Source organism: Diabrotica virgifera, chromosome 6 (genome assembly GCF_917563875.1).
Source record: "Diabrotica virgifera virgifera chromosome 6, PGI_DIABVI_V3a".
Lineage (NCBI taxonomy): Eukaryota > Metazoa > Arthropoda > Insecta > Coleoptera > Chrysomelidae > Diabrotica > Diabrotica virgifera.
Genome location: NC_065448.1, coordinates 213523147 through 213541900, shown reverse-complemented (window position 1 = coordinate 213541900; position 18754 = coordinate 213523147). Strand labels below are relative to the sequence as shown.

General features: G+C 34.7%; 1 protein-coding gene across 5 annotated transcripts in view; it reads left to right on the top strand.

Annotated features, from left to right (window-relative positions):
• The window catches only part of LOC126887194 (uncharacterized), an 85287-nt gene extending 66835 nt beyond the window's left edge, over positions 1-18452 (top strand). For 4 of the 5 annotated variants that reach the window (XM_050654587.1, XM_050654583.1, XM_050654584.1 and 1 more), the window contains 4 exons: positions 4584-4713; positions 5755-6003; positions 6609-6908; positions 9027-18452. In XM_050654587.1, the coding sequence (XP_050510544.1) occupies positions 4584-4713; positions 5755-6003; positions 6609-6908; positions 9027-9199 (852 nt within the window). In that variant the 3' untranslated portion in view covers positions 9200-18452. The remainder of the gene's footprint in view (positions 1-4583; positions 4714-5754; positions 6004-6608; positions 6909-9026) is intronic. The other variant, XM_050654586.1, reaches the window with a different exon arrangement.
• Positions 18453-18754: the final 302 nt, after the last annotated feature.

Below are 18754 nucleotides of genomic sequence, written 5' to 3'. Positions count from 1 at the left end.
AAATGTAGTTGTTGAGCAATAAAAGAAATAATACTCTTTTTTGTTTTAATTATTTTTATACCTCACTTTATTTTGTTATTACTTGTAACAAAATTATTATATGGCCCGCGACAACATCAAAGGTTTTAGTTTTGGCCCTTGAGGCATTGCAAGTTGGACACCCCTGCTCTAGACGAATGAAAACGGAATGTGACTGCATATAGTGGAGTCCTTTTTGTTTTCTATATTCGTCGTCTGCTGTCTTATAAATTGTAAAAGTCGCAGGTTAAGGATGTACCAGAAAGAATTTCCAACAAGAAAAGTTTCAGATTTAAATAATTATTTACCATTTTAATTTTTATTATAATGGTGGATTCTGTATCTGAGACTTTTCAGTTCATTTAAGAGATGTCGCTGGATTGCGTCCCAATGTGGATTTCAAATGGTTTTCGCTTCAGAGGTGTGCACGCTAGCTCTGCGGAGGAAGCCTGAAAGGCAGAAACAGCTATCCAGGTATTGTGCATCCCTCTAAATTGAAAGCAAGCAAAAACCGCCTTTTACTTTTCTTCTTTTTCTTTTGCACTGAACTTCTTCATGGATTCCCAGATAACACAAAGGCATCTTAAAGAAATTTAAAAGATAACTTATAAAGATGTTTTAGACGTCTTAAAGATGTCTGGTATTTCCGGAAAGATATCTTAAAGATGTACGGATGTTACAAATCCTTACATCTTAAAGATGTCTTTTTTGTCTATTATTAAGGTGTTTAGGATAACTATCTTTTTAATTTTTTATGAAATATTTTAATAAAAATAATTAGGTTCTAAAAATACGTTTATTGCTCAAAAAACTATTTTGGTCAAAATTGTCTACATTAATTACACTATTATGTAAAACAGTCTCCGAATCTGAACTGGAATTATCTTCATTTTCTACCTGGTGCAACTGCATAGCCCTTTTAGCTCGCATATAATACTTTTGCAAGCCACTTCGTTTCATTTTACATACTTAATGTATATACTGTAGCCTCTATAAAACCGACAAAAAGATAAAATTAAATCAAAACTGGAAATCCACTAATGTCTAAAACCACACACAGCATAACATTTTACACACATTTTAAAACAAAAATACTTACAGCAATTTAATTAGAATAACAGGTTTATTATTTAACTAAAATCTGGTAAACTCTCATGTATAAAAATGCATGACAATATACCAGCCCCATGTTCCTTTGAAATTATAGGTTAGGTATATCGAAAATTTGGCACCAATATTAATTTCATTTTATAATATACATAAATGTAAAAATTAAATAAATTTTATCTTTTTACAATATATATGTGCAATGAATGATATCTCTACAACACGCTTTTAATCGCATGCGAAAAAAATGTCAATATTAATGTACCTACCTGGAATTTAACTACATTATGGAAACTTTTAAATTCGTAATTATAACCTATTTTTAAGAAAAAATATCTTAAAGATGATGTTTAAAAGATATCTTACATTTGGCGTTTTAAAGATATTTTTTAAAACTCTCAAGACAATAAGACCATATTTGGTTGTAAATAAGATATCTTAAAGATAACCTGTGCTATATGGGTTGATACCTATGTGATTTTTCTACATTCCTTTTTATTATTAATTATTCGATTCTAGTTCCCATTATTTCCACATATTTTTCCATCTATTTTTTCTGTTGCGTTTTTACATAATTTTCATGCTTTTTGTTTATCCCTGTTGGATCTTCTTTAAGCCCCATATTTTCTTGTTTTAGCTCTACATTTTCTTTTCTCTGCACTCTGTTTTACATGAGCTTTTATATTGTTTCTATATTCTATATCTATACTAAATTTATTAATTTTGTATTTTGATAACGATTTCCGAAGTGGATATAAAAACATCATATAAACTTAATTTCAAACTAAAATTGTAGCTTATTCCCAACTAAATTAGAAATTGAAATACTTGGGAAAACGTCAGGAAAAAAGTTTGAGGATAAAGAGACTTGGTGGTGGTCAAACGAAGTACAAGGAAAAATAAAAGAGAAGCGAACATTATATAAAAAGTTTCAAGAAACCAGATCCGACACAGATCTTCAAAACTATATGGTGGCGAAAAAGGAAGCGAAAGTAGCAGTAGCAAAAGCCAAAGCAGAAGCGTATTCAACGCTATACGATCAACTTGTTACCAGGTAAGGCGAAACGAAGATATATAAAATAGCCAAACAGAGAGCGAAGAAAGCAAAAGATTTTAATCAGATTAGATGTATCCGAGATGTTATTATAATAAAATACTAGTTCACGAAAAGGATGTCAAAGAGAGATGGAGAAAGTACTTTGACAGCTTATTAAATGAAGAATTTGACAGACAGCCTGTAGAGTCAACGGAGACAGTAGCAGCAATGGTCACCAAAATAACAAACTAGGAAGTGGCTCAAGCGCTTCAAAAAATAAAGAAAGGAAAAGCGGTAGGACCAGATGATATTCCTGGGGAAGTATGGAGAGCATTGGGAGAGACAGGAACAAGGTGGCTAGCAGGTTTATTTAATAGAATTATGGAAGTTGGACAAATGCCAGACGAATGTATAAGCAGTATACTAGTACCTGTCTACAAAAACAAGGGAAATATACAACAATGTACAAACTACAGGGCTATAAAACTGCTTAGCCACACCATGAAAATATGGGAAAGGGTAATTGATAGATGGATACGGGAAGATCAGTTTGGCTTTATGCAGGGCAGATCAACAACAGATGCAATTTTCATTATAAGGCAGTTGATGGAAAAACAGGAGTAAAGAAACAAACGCTCATATGGTATTCATTGATCTTGAGAAAGCATATGATAAAGTTCCTCGAGAGATTCTGTGGTGGGCACTCAATAAGAAAGGAGTCCCTGGTGAATATGTAAAGATTGTGAGGGATATGTATGAGGGAGTAACGACTAGTGTTAGGACAGGTGTGGGAGAGACTGATAAATTTCATGTGAAAGTAGGATTGCACCAAGGCTCTGTGCTTAGTCCGTATTTATTCTCATTAGTTTTGGGCCAGATAACAGCGAAACTAGAGGGTAACATTCCATGGTGCTTAATGTATGCTGATGATGTCGTGTTAGTAGGAAATAGTGAAAGAGACTTAAAACAAAAACTGGAACAGTGGAGACAAGCTCTGGAGGAAAAAGGTTTAAAACTTAGTTGGACAAAGTCAGAGTATTTGCAATGTTCATTTAAAGATGGAGTTACTACAAATAAAATGGTATCTTTGGATGTTGAAATGATTGTAAAAAGCAATAGTTTTAAGTACCTGGGATCGGTATTACAGAGTAATGGAGAAATAGATGGAGATGCATGCAGTAGAATTAGGGCTGGATGGATGAAGTGGAAGGAAGCGAGTGGTGTGCTGTGTGACAGGAAAATTCCATTGAAGTTGAAGGGAAAATTCTATAAAACAGCCATAATACCTTCTATGATGTACGAAACTGAATGTTGGGCAGTGAAAAAGAAAGAGGAACAACGAATGCATGTGACGGAAATGAGAATGCTTAGATGGATGAGTGGAGTGACAAAAAAGGATAAAATTAAAAATGAGTATATTAGAGGAAGTCTAGGTGTGGCCCCAATTAATGCCAAAATGAGAGAGCATATGTTGAGATGGTTTGGTCATGTTCAACGTCGAGACGCTACTCACCCAATACGAAAAATTGCGGAAGTGCAGATTCCTGGAAGGAGTAGGAGAGGAAGACCAAAGAAGATGTGGGGGGAGACGATTAGGCAGGACATGTTGGTAAAGGGGATTAATATTGATATTGTAGCGTGATTACTTACTGTTAAAATAATACTCTCGGTTCGTTTATAGATTTATTTATACAAGTTACAGATCGAATTTATATTATCAACTACTATTTACAAAATCCGTCCCAATTTATATACTCTATAGTATTTTTACTACAAAAACGTTATTACGTAGGTCAAAATTTTTGACGTAAGAGAACTGTCAAAACATTAGAATGTGACTTTTCATTATTGCCATGTTTATAATAAACATGCCAATAATGAAAAGTCACATTCTAATGTTTTGACAGTTCTCTTACGTCAAAAATTTTGACCTACGTAATAACGTTTTTGTAGTAAAAATACTATACCCGTCATTCCGGAACGTTCTGTACCTATATCTCTAGCTATGTATGTCCATGAGACTCGACCACTTGCACGTCCTTATCGGCGCTGCATCGGCGTATCTCGAAACATCGATAATGTTCTGTCTGTGCGGAGACGGGAGCTGGTATACGAGGGTCGGTCAATAATTATTTTGTTACAATATGACTCAAGATAGAATTGTATGGAGAAATGCAATTAGGGAAGCCGACTCCGCATAGGGATAAGGCAAAGAGAATGATGATGATGATTCCCAACTAAATTAGAAATTGTATTAAAATTCCACAAGAAAATTGCTTCAGAACAACCTTTGCTGCGTGTATTTTTTTACTTTTTCCAAACGAAGTATTAAAAAACTCAGTTCGTTTATTTGGTAGATATCATTTTTGTCTAAATACCTAATTCATAAGATATTTTATTAATCAAAAGATCTCTATTTTAGCCCAAAGAAAAAAATGAAGACAAGAAAAAGAAGGACCAGAAACAAAAATCTGAAAGAGATGATAAGGATAGTGATAAAGAAAAGAAAAATAAAAATAGAGATAGGAGTCAAACCAGGAAACCCAATAAAGGTATTTATTTTTAAATAAAAAAAATTATGAATGTGTTTTCCTGACTTTTTGATCTTTGTGAGAACTGTAGTTTTCCGAGGTGGAAATGGAAACTTTTGAAAATATGTATAAGCTATTTTTAACTTTAAAATAAAAATTGGAAAACTTATTTGTAAAAGGTATAACATTTTAATTAAAAATCCCTTTAAGGGCTACATCACAACAAAACGTTTACGATTTTATAAAAAATCATCATCAGTGTTAGACAGATTGGATGCCAGCTGAGCCACTAAAGAAATATTCGGGTAAAAACTCTTTAAATGTAATATGAATGCATTAAAGGTGCATACTTAAATAAAATGCCTTAGGATGGATACATGGCAACAACGATAATGCTCTTAGGTAAGGTATTGAATTTCCCAACACGTGGGATACAAATTGAGTTGTTTACATTCCAATGACTTAATGGCAACTAAGTTATATAGACGTAAACAACTCAATTTGTATCCCACGTGTTGGGAAATTCAATACCTTACCTAAGGGCATTATCGTTGTTGCCATGTATCCATCCTAAGGCATTTTATTTAAGTATGCACCTTTAATGCATCCGTATTATATTTAAAGGTTTTTACCCGAATATTTCTTTGGTGGCTCAGCTGGCATCCAATCTGTCTTAACACTGATGATGATTTTTTATAAAATCGAAAACGTTTTGTTGTGATGTAGCCCTTAAAGGGATTTTTAATAAAAATTTTATACCTTTTACAAAGAATTTTTCCAATTTTAGTGATCGATGGTTTACAGTCAACTAGTCAACTACAGGAAAAAATTTTCTTTTCCTTGTGGATTTTTAACTTTATTTTGCGAATCTCTTTTTACTGGACATACAGTGGATAACTGTGTTCTTATTATCTTATGATGATCCCTCTGCACAATGGCGTCTTTATGGGTAAACTAGATTTGTGTAAACATTATTTCTTTGTTGTTCACGTATATACCAAATTTGTCTTCTAAAATTTGAATAACAAATTATTTCATAAAACACACTTTTTTACTTTGCAGACAGAAACAGAAATGAAATTAGAAATCGTAGTCCACCACCAAATTACAATGAAGCTACTAACAGAAGACCACAAAATGCTAATCAATCATACATACCACCTCTATTGCCTCCGGGTCCATTCGGACCCCCTCCACAAGGTGCATATGGCGCTTTTCCACAACCATACGGTCCTCCACAAGGCGGATATGGGTATGGGCCGCAAGGAGGAAATGTCGGTCCTTCCCAATGGCGATCGGGGAACCAATCAGGTAAGGTTGTGTACATCACTAATATTATGTATAGTCAAAACCGAAATCCGTCAGAATGCGCAACAAAGTGGCAGTATCAATGTTTGGTATATGCAATTCGATATGTTTAAGAAATTGCAGAATTTTAACATCTCATTAATCATTGTAAATTAGTCGATGGATATTAGTGCAGTTAAAATAATTAGACAACAAAGATTGCGCAAGAGAAATTAAACGTTGTTTCTACTTTTAAGGACAATAAAGCCAGTTCATTAGCGGAACCGAATTCAAAATTATTTTGCACATCAAATTTGAAACATTATTTGGTTAAAACATCTCATTTTTGTTGGTAAAAAATATATTCATTTGTCAGGACTAAATTAAGGTTCTGTTGATATCCTAGAAAACTTGGTATCCACACAATGTTGCCAAAGGGAATTTTGTTATATTCGGTTTGAATTTCTGGCGAATTAAACAGTTGATCCTGTGACGGCATAGTGGCTAACGTGGTGGTTGAGCTTCAAAAGAATAGAAGTGTAGTATACTTATTTCCCAATAATTTTTTTGTTATATAGTTTTATTAATGAAAACTCTTATAATTATTTATTAATAAACTTTGTTTACAGGCTCTAACAATAGCGCACCGGAATACGATATAAAGATATCCGTTAAAAATAACGATGGTCCTGAATCCGGGCCCAGAGGTGCAAATAGCCCATCGTATAATCAGCAATGGTTTCCTCCCCAATTCCCTAATCAATATGGCCAACATCCACCCAATTGGAACCAACAACCTCCAGCAAATTGGAATTCACCAAACTGGAACCAGCCTCCCGCGAACTGGAACCAACCTCCCGCGAACTGGAATCAACATAATTATCATCGTGGAGTTAACAGACAAGGACCAAGAAATCAACAAGGTAGAGGTATATTATAATTGTAGTTAACATATACATATATGCAAAGACGCGTCTAATGCCTGGTTGCACCAATAGATCTTTAGCTTAAGAAGTGCCTTAGGCCCGGCGCAAATTGAACCTAAGCGAGACACAACCTGCGTCGGCGAACTGCGTAGACAGTATTGCGCATCCTACTATCAGTCCATGCGTTCGCAGGTCTCGCTTGAGAACGTTTGTCATCGGCGTACAGTTTTCTTGGACCTTGGGACGCGTGACTCACCGCCAGATGTTTATTTTTACGTTTTTTTGTTTGCGAGATCGAAGTATCTGAAATGAATACGGATGATACCTAAGTACAATTTATTATGATAAATAAAAATATTAGCATAGTCAACACCCCGAGTGAAAACTGCGTTATCTTTGTCATTAAATTCTGATAACTTTTGGTAGACTAAATAAGCGGCGATACGAAATTAATAATCAAAGTTTTGCCTTTACAAAATCACATTATTAGAAAAGTAAGGTGAAAAATTATTCGTATTACCCTCAAATTCAACTTGTCGGGATATTACATTTTTGTTTATTACATCATTTTTGTTTATGCCTAAAAATTAAAAACGAGATATGCAGATAGTGTTATTTTTTATTACCGATCAGTAGCGGAGGGATTATGAATTATGACCTGCAGTAATTGTAAATGGTTGTGATCCGAGCAGTAAATTGAGGAATATGAGTTATGACCGAGCAGTAGGGGGAGATTATTTTAAATATGTAGGTATTATGTGCAGAAATAAAATACTCAGTGTAAGATATCTTTTTATGCACCCGATTATGATCAAATTCGATGTTTTAGAAAGTCATACCGCTACAACTAGTAGGGACGTGTAAGATATTTTTAAAACGTTACTAGTTACAAGTACGGAAATACCGATTTTAAGTTGCCTACTCAATTCAGTACAAGGATCAGATACATCAGTATTTTGTAATTAGTATTTGTACTCAGTACCACTTAGAACCGGTATCAAAAGTAAACGTTACATGTCCGCACTGATTTTGCCCGTCTCTATTCGCCGCGTCGATGGCCAGCGGTTGGGTTGGCTTGTGTTCAATATGCGGCGCGCTAGAAAAATAAATGCACGCACGGGTCACCCGTCCCGGCGGCGCAGGTTGTATCTCGCTTAGGTTTAATTTGCCGAAGACGAGGTAAGCAGTAGGTACCGTGGGCACCAGGTATTACTGAGATCACTTCCGATGTCATATTCGTTGTGCGACCCCAAAAACCCCCGAGTAATGATTTTTGACTAGTTTTTTAATAAATTAATTTTTTGCCGAAAACTTCATAAGATGAGGTAAACTGTAGGTACGCTGGACACCAGGTACTCCGTAGATCACTTGCGATGTTATATTTGTCGTTAGTGACCCTAAAAACCCCCCAGTAATGAGTTTGACTAATTTTTTAATGAATTTTAATGACGAGGTAAACAGTAGGTACCCTTGGCACCAGGTACTCCGGAGATCACTTACGACGTCATATTCGTTTTCAGCGCCATAATTGACGAGTTCTGAATTTTTTTACTGTCTGTTTGGGATGCCCTTTAAGCATGCATTATGGCTCGAGGTCACAAAGTTTCCTGGCGCATTCACGAATCGAATGCAAAAAGAATTATTAAGATCCGTCTTGTCCTTTTTTTTCGGAGATTCAGTGCTTTATTATTGCTTCGACTATTAGTTATGTTATTTTGTTATGTGATATCCACGTTGCACCTCTCATTTAAAAAATAATTACTCAGTCATTTGACAACCGATTTTAAAAAACTTTATATCGCTGGATAGGTGAATGACCGTTCTTTCAATTTACAAAAAAATATACTGGGTGTTCCATTAAAAAAGTCAACAAAGTCCGCCATTTTTTTTCGTAATTAAAAGCGATATAAAAAAACTCAATCCATTCAGACAAAACTTTTACTAAAATAAAACATTTCACCGAAAACCGCATAACCCTTATTTCTATCTTGAGCCGTTTAGAAGTTATAGGCAGTTAAAATGGGGGAAAATATAAGTGGATACCCGGTATTTCCACTGTTACATTTCTTACTATTTTTAGACGATTTCAAAAAATACTAACATACATAATTATTATTACAGGTAGAGAATATCATAACAGAGGAAGAGGAGGTGTACAGAAAAACAAGACAGGTCCACGAGGAAAGAACAACGATCAAAGAAAGTCAGACAACTCCAAAAAGTCTTCAAAAGGCAAGCCAAGCTCCTCCTCCAACCGTAGCTCCTCCGACTCTAGCAAATCCGATTCAGATTAAAACTATCGTTCTTTTTTTATTGATATATTTGTAAGTGTTTTAGTATAAGTACCGTTCGCTCACCCGAAACTCTAATTAATAAGATTAGTCATTTTATTATTATATTTACCGAACTTTAAAATTATTTGAGTTCAGCTGTAGTACCAAAGCTTAAGTTTTCTAGTTATCTATGTGAAACAAATAAAATAATTGTTAACAGTTGACAAGTATAATAGCGCTTTTCATCGCTTCTCATTTGTTTCGGGCACTTGCCATGCGTCACAGAAGCGATGAAAAAGCCTATGGTGGGTAATCAAGATGTTGATCAGATCAAAAAGTCGCTACATTATCTTCAAAACGTTATATAATGCGTTACAACATGGCAACACGATGCTCACATCTCCACTATCGATGGAATGAATGAATTTGATTTTGTGATTTTGCATCTACTCGTGCAACATTCTAAATCTGTCCCAACAACATCGTATCTGTCGTAACATCTCAACTAACAAACATGAATGCAAGACTATTATTAACATAAGTATCTACCTCATATTTCACGGTACCTCCGTCCTTTTCCTGAGTCTTCTTGACAGGCCACTCTTCATCGCCGTGCACCAACGCAGACATCACCACACTCTTGTGTATCTTTCCTTTCGGTCCTTCCCCGATTTATCAATCACATAGTATCCCGTTGATTCGCACCCAGTCAAACCAAAGCCTTTATCATGTGGACAATTTCTTGATCTGGTGTCACATTTTCTAGTCCTAGTTTATATTATCATTACTCGTCCTAGTTTTCTCCCAGCAATCCGGTGTTTCCAACTATTCCTGTTCCGTTTCTTCAATAGCCCTTTTCCAAACCTACATTTTTTGCTCTCCTCGACTAACACGGTTCATCCGCAAAAGCATTGACCACAGAGCCTGCAGTCAGTACATCGATAACAGAGGAACTTAGTGAAGAGCCTTGATGCAAATCAACCGTCACTAGAAAACGTTCTGTCAATCCGACGCAAGTTCTTACTTTGATGTACGCTCTCTCATAAGTATCCTTCACGAGCTTTACGTACTTGTCAGAGAGAACCCATTTCTCTCCCATACATCTCCATAGCTCTTTTCGTCGTATTTCTCTATCAACCTCTTGTTGTCCTCTTTCTTGGCATAATCATAAATTGTTCTTGTCCTATCTATGTGTTTCTCGCAAGTTTTCATTGTGTGCGACATAAACTTTATCACTCTATAGTTCTTACAGTTCTGAATGTCATCTTTATCTTTATACAGTGGTACCTGTACGCTCTCTATCCATCCCTTCTTCGTCACATCCTATTTATTATTTGTCACAATATATCAACCCCTTCCTCTTCTATGACCTTCCAAACCTCTATAGGTATTCTATCAGTTCCTAACCCCCTTAAGATTATTATTCACTATTCATTTATCATTCATTATGCCCCTATTAAAAGCCTTGACAACCTCATCTCTCGTTTCTCCCGGTATTACATTGTTATTTGGGGTCCCGCATATTCTGTCTCTCCTCTGGTATTCTTTATTTCAGCATTTGCCGTATTTTTTTCCTTAAACTCTTCCAGGACTCTACTCTTGAACACTTTTCCCAAATCGTTATTCTTTAACTTCCACCGTGTGTATCCACTTTACAGTTTATAACTGTTATCTGTTACCACTGTATCCTGGTAATGGTATGGCAACTGCATCCACTGTTTATCACGTTGGTACCTTTTTTAACTGGCTTCTTCTACGCAGCACCTACCTGAGGCCGCCTGAGGGGCGGTCGTAGGCACATATCGCACCTTTGGGGAAACACTGACGCAAGTGTTTCCCCAAAGACACTTTCCACAAATTGAGTTACCAACACTTCGATATTCCTATTACTCATATTTGTCTGGAGAATGTCAGAATCATAACTCTCCTCCCTATTTCGCTAGATGACGTGTATGTCGTTGTTGAATTTCCGTCTTTACCTGCTCTCTTAGTGCAACAACGTCAGATTGTCAGTTGTGCATGATACAACATTAGTATGCAATGATAGAATCAAATTATTAAATTTTTGGAGAAACAATGACATATTTGCTAATTTTTTGAGAAACAATGATATATTTGCTAATTTTCTCCCCTTTCACGCGACATTAAGAGGGGATGTTTAAGAAAAATCCTAAGAAAACTTTATACAGTGATGAGTGCGCTAATAACCAGCAAAATAACGCAAAAGGCGGACAGCATAATACGTTGTGAAATAAAACGAGATGAAACTAGTAGAGGTGGGAAATTATCAATAGAAACCTATAAATTTACAATATATTGATAGTTTCCTACCTTTAGACGTATGGGAGGTGTTTGGTAACTGCCACTGTGACAGGAAAATTTTATAAAATTCTTGTTTAAAGTTTTATAAAATTCTCCTGTGACTCCCGATACGTCTAAATGTGAGAAACTATCAATATAGTATAAATTTATAGGTTTCTATTGATAATTTCTCACCTCGACTAGTTTTATCTCTTTTTATTTTACAACGTATTATGTTTTCCGTCTTTTTCGTTATTTTGCCGGTTACTAGAGCACTCATCACTGTATAATATAGGATACTGTAATGACTACAAACCGTGGACAATAAATTTCTACTTTCTCTTGTGATTTGCATGTCATTTTTGGCCTTAACTAATTTTCAAAACTATAAATGCGTTTTCTCAACAAATATGCACTTACGTCAGTGCTTCTCCAAAGGTGCGATATGTTCACGTTTGTATCGCCTGTGTTCAGTTGGACCCTCATTATTGTATCACTTCGTCTGCTTACCCTTACCACATGTTAGACTACTTTTTATATTCTTGCTGTATTTGTTTGGAGAGATGTTCATTATTCAACGACGTTTTGAATTTATAATAAATTCAATAATTATTCATAATAATTATTTCACAGATTAAGTACTACGAATTAGTCAAAGATTGTCAATTTCAAATTACAATTTTCTTGCAATACTTTGACTAAACATGTTTTCCAAACCACTGATTACCAATAATAAAACATTTTTTAGGGTGAGCGAACCTTCTTTTATAAGCATTGTTGTATTTGTAATTTAAAAAACTGCTACATTTAATGATTTTCTGGAAGATAGTGCCAGGTTGATGGTGAAGTGCCTCGAAACGTTTATCGTTTAATAAGAGATTGTATTGAAATATCTCTAAACATTTTATGAGGACTAATAATAAGTTTAGTTCTTCATGTATTAGTCTACCTTGCACTAGGTTTTAATTATAAATAAAGCGCGATAGTGTCCTTATACTGAACGTTATAGAGAAAATGTACTGTTTTTTCATAACGAGGTAGTAAAAAGGCACAAAGGCATTTTACACAACAAATTCTCAAGTGAAAAAATTTGTTCTGGCTAGAATTTTACAGGTATGAATCTGCCAGTCTAGATTGCATCGTATTTTAGAAAGTATTTATACAAAATAATGAAATTTATTAGTTTTAGTATTTTAAGAGTTCGTTTTTAAGGGATAATGAACACCGCATATATCTTATGGAAAATATAATGTCACTCAAATGCAATAAAATTTACATGAATAGATTCGTCTCGAAATTACAATGATTTCATATCATTGCGCCAACTACGAATTTTGACTAATAACGGCGTAAATTGTAATTAAAGTTTATGGAAATCACATTTTTGAAGTCCATAAAACTTGTTGTTTTCACAAAATATTATTAGTCTAGTCGCTATTGAAAACAGCTTAACTTAATGTGAGCTAAGCCGATTAGAGGAATTATGTACTTTGGTAGGACTGACCAAATTATACCTACCTACTTTATTATCTATAAGATAAGAGTAAGCTTCTGCCTTAATCTTAATACACAAAATCTGTTTTCACTCTACACTCACGTACATATCCATTTGATTTTAGATTTATATATGTATATATAATCATTTCGAGACGAATCTATTCGCGGTGTACTTTACTTTAAAAATAAATTTGTTAAAGTGTTACGAAAACAAAATGTAAGACTGGTCCTTAGTGAGGCCCTGTTTAATTCTGCGTTCAGGTTTATGAGCTTTTGTTTGTGGATATTTGCGCAAATATTAAAGTATAAAGTGCAGTAAAGTGTCCTTAAATCGAAACTTATACAATAAATAAAGTATTATTTTTGGTAAAGTTTATGATGTTAAAAAGGGCATTAGATTAAGATAGTAGTCGCGACCTTTTTATAGGTTTTTTACAAAGTACGAATTTGAGTATTTGTTAGTATTTAATTCGAGAGTAAAGATTGTATAAATTCACTCTCGTACTAATATTAATAAAATGACTGTAACTGGGATAAATATAATGATGATACTCTGTACGACTCACATTACTTGAAGGTTGAAGAGCACTTAAGGCTAGGGCTCCACGAGCTACAGATTTACGCTAGCAGTAGATGTAAAATGAAGCGTGATAAATGAAAACAACGGCGATAATACTGAGCGACTCCACTGAGATGTAGACTGTCGCTCCAGAGGCGCATCGTCAAGGTCATGTCTTAGACGAATAGGTCCAGACCTATTTTTTATCAGAAGTGCAAAAAAATTACTGTTGGTCTTCGGCCTTTCTTTATCTGTTCAGTATAGGCTTCCTTCATTGCTCTTCAGTTTTCTCTATTTCGATTTAGCCGGTACCAATTTAGTCCCACTGTTCTTTGTAAGTCCTCGATAGTACCCTCTTTGTTGCTGTCTTCCTACGCTTTTTTCTTTCTCCCCATGGATTCCATCTAACCATCCATATTTCTACTCCAGAACTTCCGGCCCAGTTCCATTTTAAGGAACATACTCTTTGTATTATGTCTTAGAATTTTATCCAACGCCTAAACCATTTGTTAGTTTTTCTATTTCTTAAAAGTTATTCTTAGAAGTTTTTTTTATAACTTTCTGTTTGTAGTTTAGTTTGAGCCATATGTGGTGACACATTCATTGTGATGTTGCGTCAAACTATGTAGGGGAAAGTTTTAGATCGTCCTAAAACCAACTAGGTGATACTTAAAGTTGGTTTTAAAGAAAAAGAAGTGTAAAGAATGAATGTCGCAAAAATAACTTAAAAAATTCATGTACTGTGTGAAGTCAAGCTAAACATATGTTGATGCCAATTATACATCCAAAAATTACTGTTCTGCTGTTTAAGCCCCACGTTGGGTGCCATTATAGTATATTTTCAATATAGTTTTGGTTATTTTTCATTATGTGGAATTTTTTGCGTTTTTAACTTGCTATGACCCCAATACTTCAATATTTATTATCTAAAATTTTGAAGCTTTAATTATTGTTACATCATACCTTTCCAAAGTCATAAACTCCATACTTCTTCTTCTTCTTCTACGGCACTACAGCCCAAATTGAGCCTTGGCCTCCTTTATTTTTTGCCTCCACCCTTGCCTGTCTGTGGCTGCTCTTCTCCATACACGGACTCCTAAAAGGGCTTGTGCGTCGCTGTTTACTGTGTCTTCCCAGCGCTTTCGTGGCTTCCCAACCGGTCTCTTTCCTTGCATTCTAGCATTCAGTGCTCGTTTTGGTAGCCTATCCTCTCCCATTCTTATCACATGTCCGGCCCATTGCAATCTTTGTAATCTAATGAAGTCTGACAGGGGCGTTTCCTTATAAAGTTGATAAAGCTCGTTGTTGTATCGACTTCTGAAGATTCCGTTTTCCCTCACAGGTCCTAGTATTCTCCTAAGTACTTTCCTTTCGAATGTGTCGAGTTTGTTTTTGGATGTTTCTTTCAGCACCCAGACTTCACTGCCATAGCATGTTATTGGTCGAATTAAGGTTTTATAGATTCTCATCTTTGTATTTCGGTGGACACTTTTTGACCGAAATATATGGGAGAGGGCAAAATAAGCTCTGTTTGCCTGCGTTATTCTCTTCCTTATTTCTCCATCTTCTGATCCGTCGGCATATATTTCTACTCCCAGGTATGTAAACTTTTCAACCGTTTCAATGTCATCTTCATGTATAATGTTTTCTGGGACTATATTTCTTCTCGTCTGAGTCATTATTTTTGTTTTTTCTGTGTTAATTTCCAGACCTAGCATTTTTGTTTGTGTTTTTAACTCTGCATATGTTTCCTGTGCTCCTGTTGATGTTCTACTCATAATATTAATATCATCAGCATAAGCGGCCAGTTGAACCGTTCGGTTGATCAGTAGATTTCCTCGTCCAGTTTGCATTTGCCTAACCGCATACTCCAGTGCCAGGTTAAACAATGTTGGGGCCAGCCCATCTCCCTGTTTTAGTCCCTGCGAAATGTTAAAAAAGTCTGTCCGGTGGTTTTGTATTCGTACACATGCCTGAGTTTCATCCATTGTGGCTTTAATGAGTCTCATAAACTCCATACATATTTGTATTATTAAACAAAGATCACATTGGCACAGTCTGCAGGGGTCTATTTGTTTTAGTAAGAAAGTTTTTTTGCGTCATGTCTTAGTGCATTTTTTATCGCATTAAGGTCAGAACTTTTGACCACCATTGGAGAAAAACAGCATATTTGGGGAACATACATTCATGATAAGTACGAGTTGTTACAGTTTGTCAAACTTGTTCCTAGGTTTGACAAACTATGCAGCTGATTATAAAGGGTAACATCGAAGGAAAAGGGATCCTGGTAGACGACAAATGTGCGATGTGGATGAAAAACATGCGCGACTGGACCGGGCTTTTAAGAAAAGCAGAAGATAGCGACAAATTTGCAATGGTTATAGCCAACCGTCATTAGTGGAGTCGACATTAGAAGAAGAAGAATTAAGGTCACCGTGTCGATCTGTTAATATCTGTAGTTGAACTCATGAAAATCTTTTCAGGTATTAGTCCAAGAGGCAGCGCTGAAAAATCTCGTTGAATTTACTAAAGCTAGATTTTTAACAGTTGATTACTGTGATTGTGTAGAGAAACACACTGCGGTCGGCCAAGCGAAACGTAGAACAGGGGTTACTGAGAGGGTATCAATGTTGCTTTCCTACGAAGGTAATTAAACCCATTTACTAAGGCTGAAAATCAGTACACACATAAATTAAATATAAATAAAAGTTATTATAGTCGGTCATAAATATGACGGGACAGAGCTGGTCGGTCGGCCCCAGTGAATGTACAGGGTTATTCACTATATTTTGACCCCCTTGTAAACTGCTTTATTTACAGAATTTGAAAAAAATGGAAAATACAATTATGATTTTTTGACATATATATCGTACTAGTGACGTCATCCATTTGGGCGTGTTGACGTAATCGACTATTTTTTTAATGGGAATAGGGGTCGAGTGCTAGCTCATTTGAAAGGTTATTCAATTCCTTATTCAGTAATATAAATATTAACATGATTATGTAATTATACAGGGTGTCCAAAAAAAATTTTTTAATTAAATTACATAATTGTTTAATTAATAATTAAAAAAAAAATTTGGTCACCCTGTATAAATAATGATAACGTTTATAGTACTGTATAGAGAATTGAATAACCTTTCAAATGAGCTAGCACACGACCCCTATTCTCATTTGAAAAATAGTCGATTACGTCATCACGCCCAGATGGATGACGTCACTAGTACGATATATATGTCAAAAATCATAATTAAAAATCGAATAACTTTTGTATTTTACATTTTTTTTAAATTCTGTAAATAAAGCAGTTTACAAGGTTGTCAAAATATAGTGAATAACCCTGTACATTCATTGGGGCCGACCGACCGGCTCTGTCCCGTCATACAGCTGACCGACTATAATAACTTATTTATATTCAATTAAGAATGTGTGTACTGATTTTCAGCCTTAGTAAATGGATTTAATTACCTTCGTAGGAAAGCAACTTTGATACCCTCTCAGTAACCCCTGTTCTACGTTTCGCTTGACCGACCGCAGTATGTTTCTCTACACAATCACAGTAATCAACTGTGAAAAATTTAGCTTTAGTAAATTCAAAGAGATTTTTCAGCGCTACCTCTCCGTCTATATAGGTAGGTATATAAATATATCTTTAGATATATTTATGCAGACTGCATTTGATGTTTGTTCGATTCTTGGCAAAACTTAAGATGTGCCTACTCTTCTCTATTGTGTTGTTGCTTTTTATATCACATTTGCTTTTTTGCTGTTTTTATATTTCTTTGATTTTCCTTGTTGTCTTCTGTTTCTAAAATCTTTGGTTAGTTGTTATATCTTTATCATTTGTAATTTTCATATTCGTGGAGTATGTGAGATAAATGCAGTACGAGTATACATATATATTTTATTTATTTGAACCGGTTACACTTAATATTTTATATAAGATAGTCGTCCGGAATAAGCTAACGTGTTGAAAAAGTGTAAACATTTATTTGCAAAAATAGATGTCCATGATTTTCAAGCATAATTATTCCCCATTTTTTCGTACTTCACTGGAACATCATACCTGGCAAATTAACTAAGCCCTTTCCCATAAAGGAACATCCATTCATAATGTGATAAAGCAAAATTTTACTTATTACAATTTTGTTCTTCAGGAAGTGTAACTCACGTGAACATTTTTGTAGTTCATTACTAAATGTTGTATTTTGTGTTGCCTACTTCGAAGGGCCAGTATGTGCGAATGGATTACTAATAAAATTGCAGTTAAAACAACGGAAAGGGGTAAGGTAAATGAGTAGTTATTTTAGTAGGTGTATAAGATTATGTTATATTTAGCTATGTAATGTTTAATTATAAATAACATCAATATTCTAATATTGTAACTGTAAGAAGTATGAAATTATAGATAATCCCAACAAAAACATGTAAAAACTTGTTTTGGGAATAATATTTCCGTTCCATAAATGACCTAACGTGAGCACTGACAATGGTTACGTTAGGTTTGAAGGAGGGAATAAGTATATCAAGGGGGCAGTCTCTAGACAAAAGAAGGTTTATGAGACTAGGACTAGTGTTTTGTCATACTCTATTCTGCTTCATTTTTTAAATTTTGAAATATTTAACTTTTATGTGTGTAATTACAGTAGTTTTAAGTAAGAGGAACATTTGTAAAACTGTTCAAATTTTCCTTTTTGACAGTTTAAACACTTATAAATCTACATTATTCTTTAATACGATTGTGTTTGCACATTTTTAGAACCAATGAGATTAACGGAAAATGTAAGTAGATGTATTGGAAATTTTAGATTATAAAAAGTTCTTTGTAATTTTTAATTTGTTTGAAGTTTTAGAAAAAAAAATGGTATAGGTTTAGTGTTAAAATGGGTTATAATATAATAAATTTATAAAATTGTCTTTAGTTTTTTTGATACATCTATTAAAAATCAAGTCCGGTTTAGAAAGTAGAAGGGTTAGTTGATGGGTATTCCGAAAAGTTCCTGACACTTCAGGTTAGGGGTTAGGCGTTGGGCTAACAACCCCACCATATAAAAAAATTAAACATTACGAAAATTTTAACCGGACAGAACCTACGACAACCACTGGCGAGATTATGGACAAAAACTGAAGCATTCCAAACACTTTCGAGAATACTACAACTATATAGGGTCAGTATACTAGCTCTGAAGGTGACTGGGTGGATGGGCGTTAAAATACTG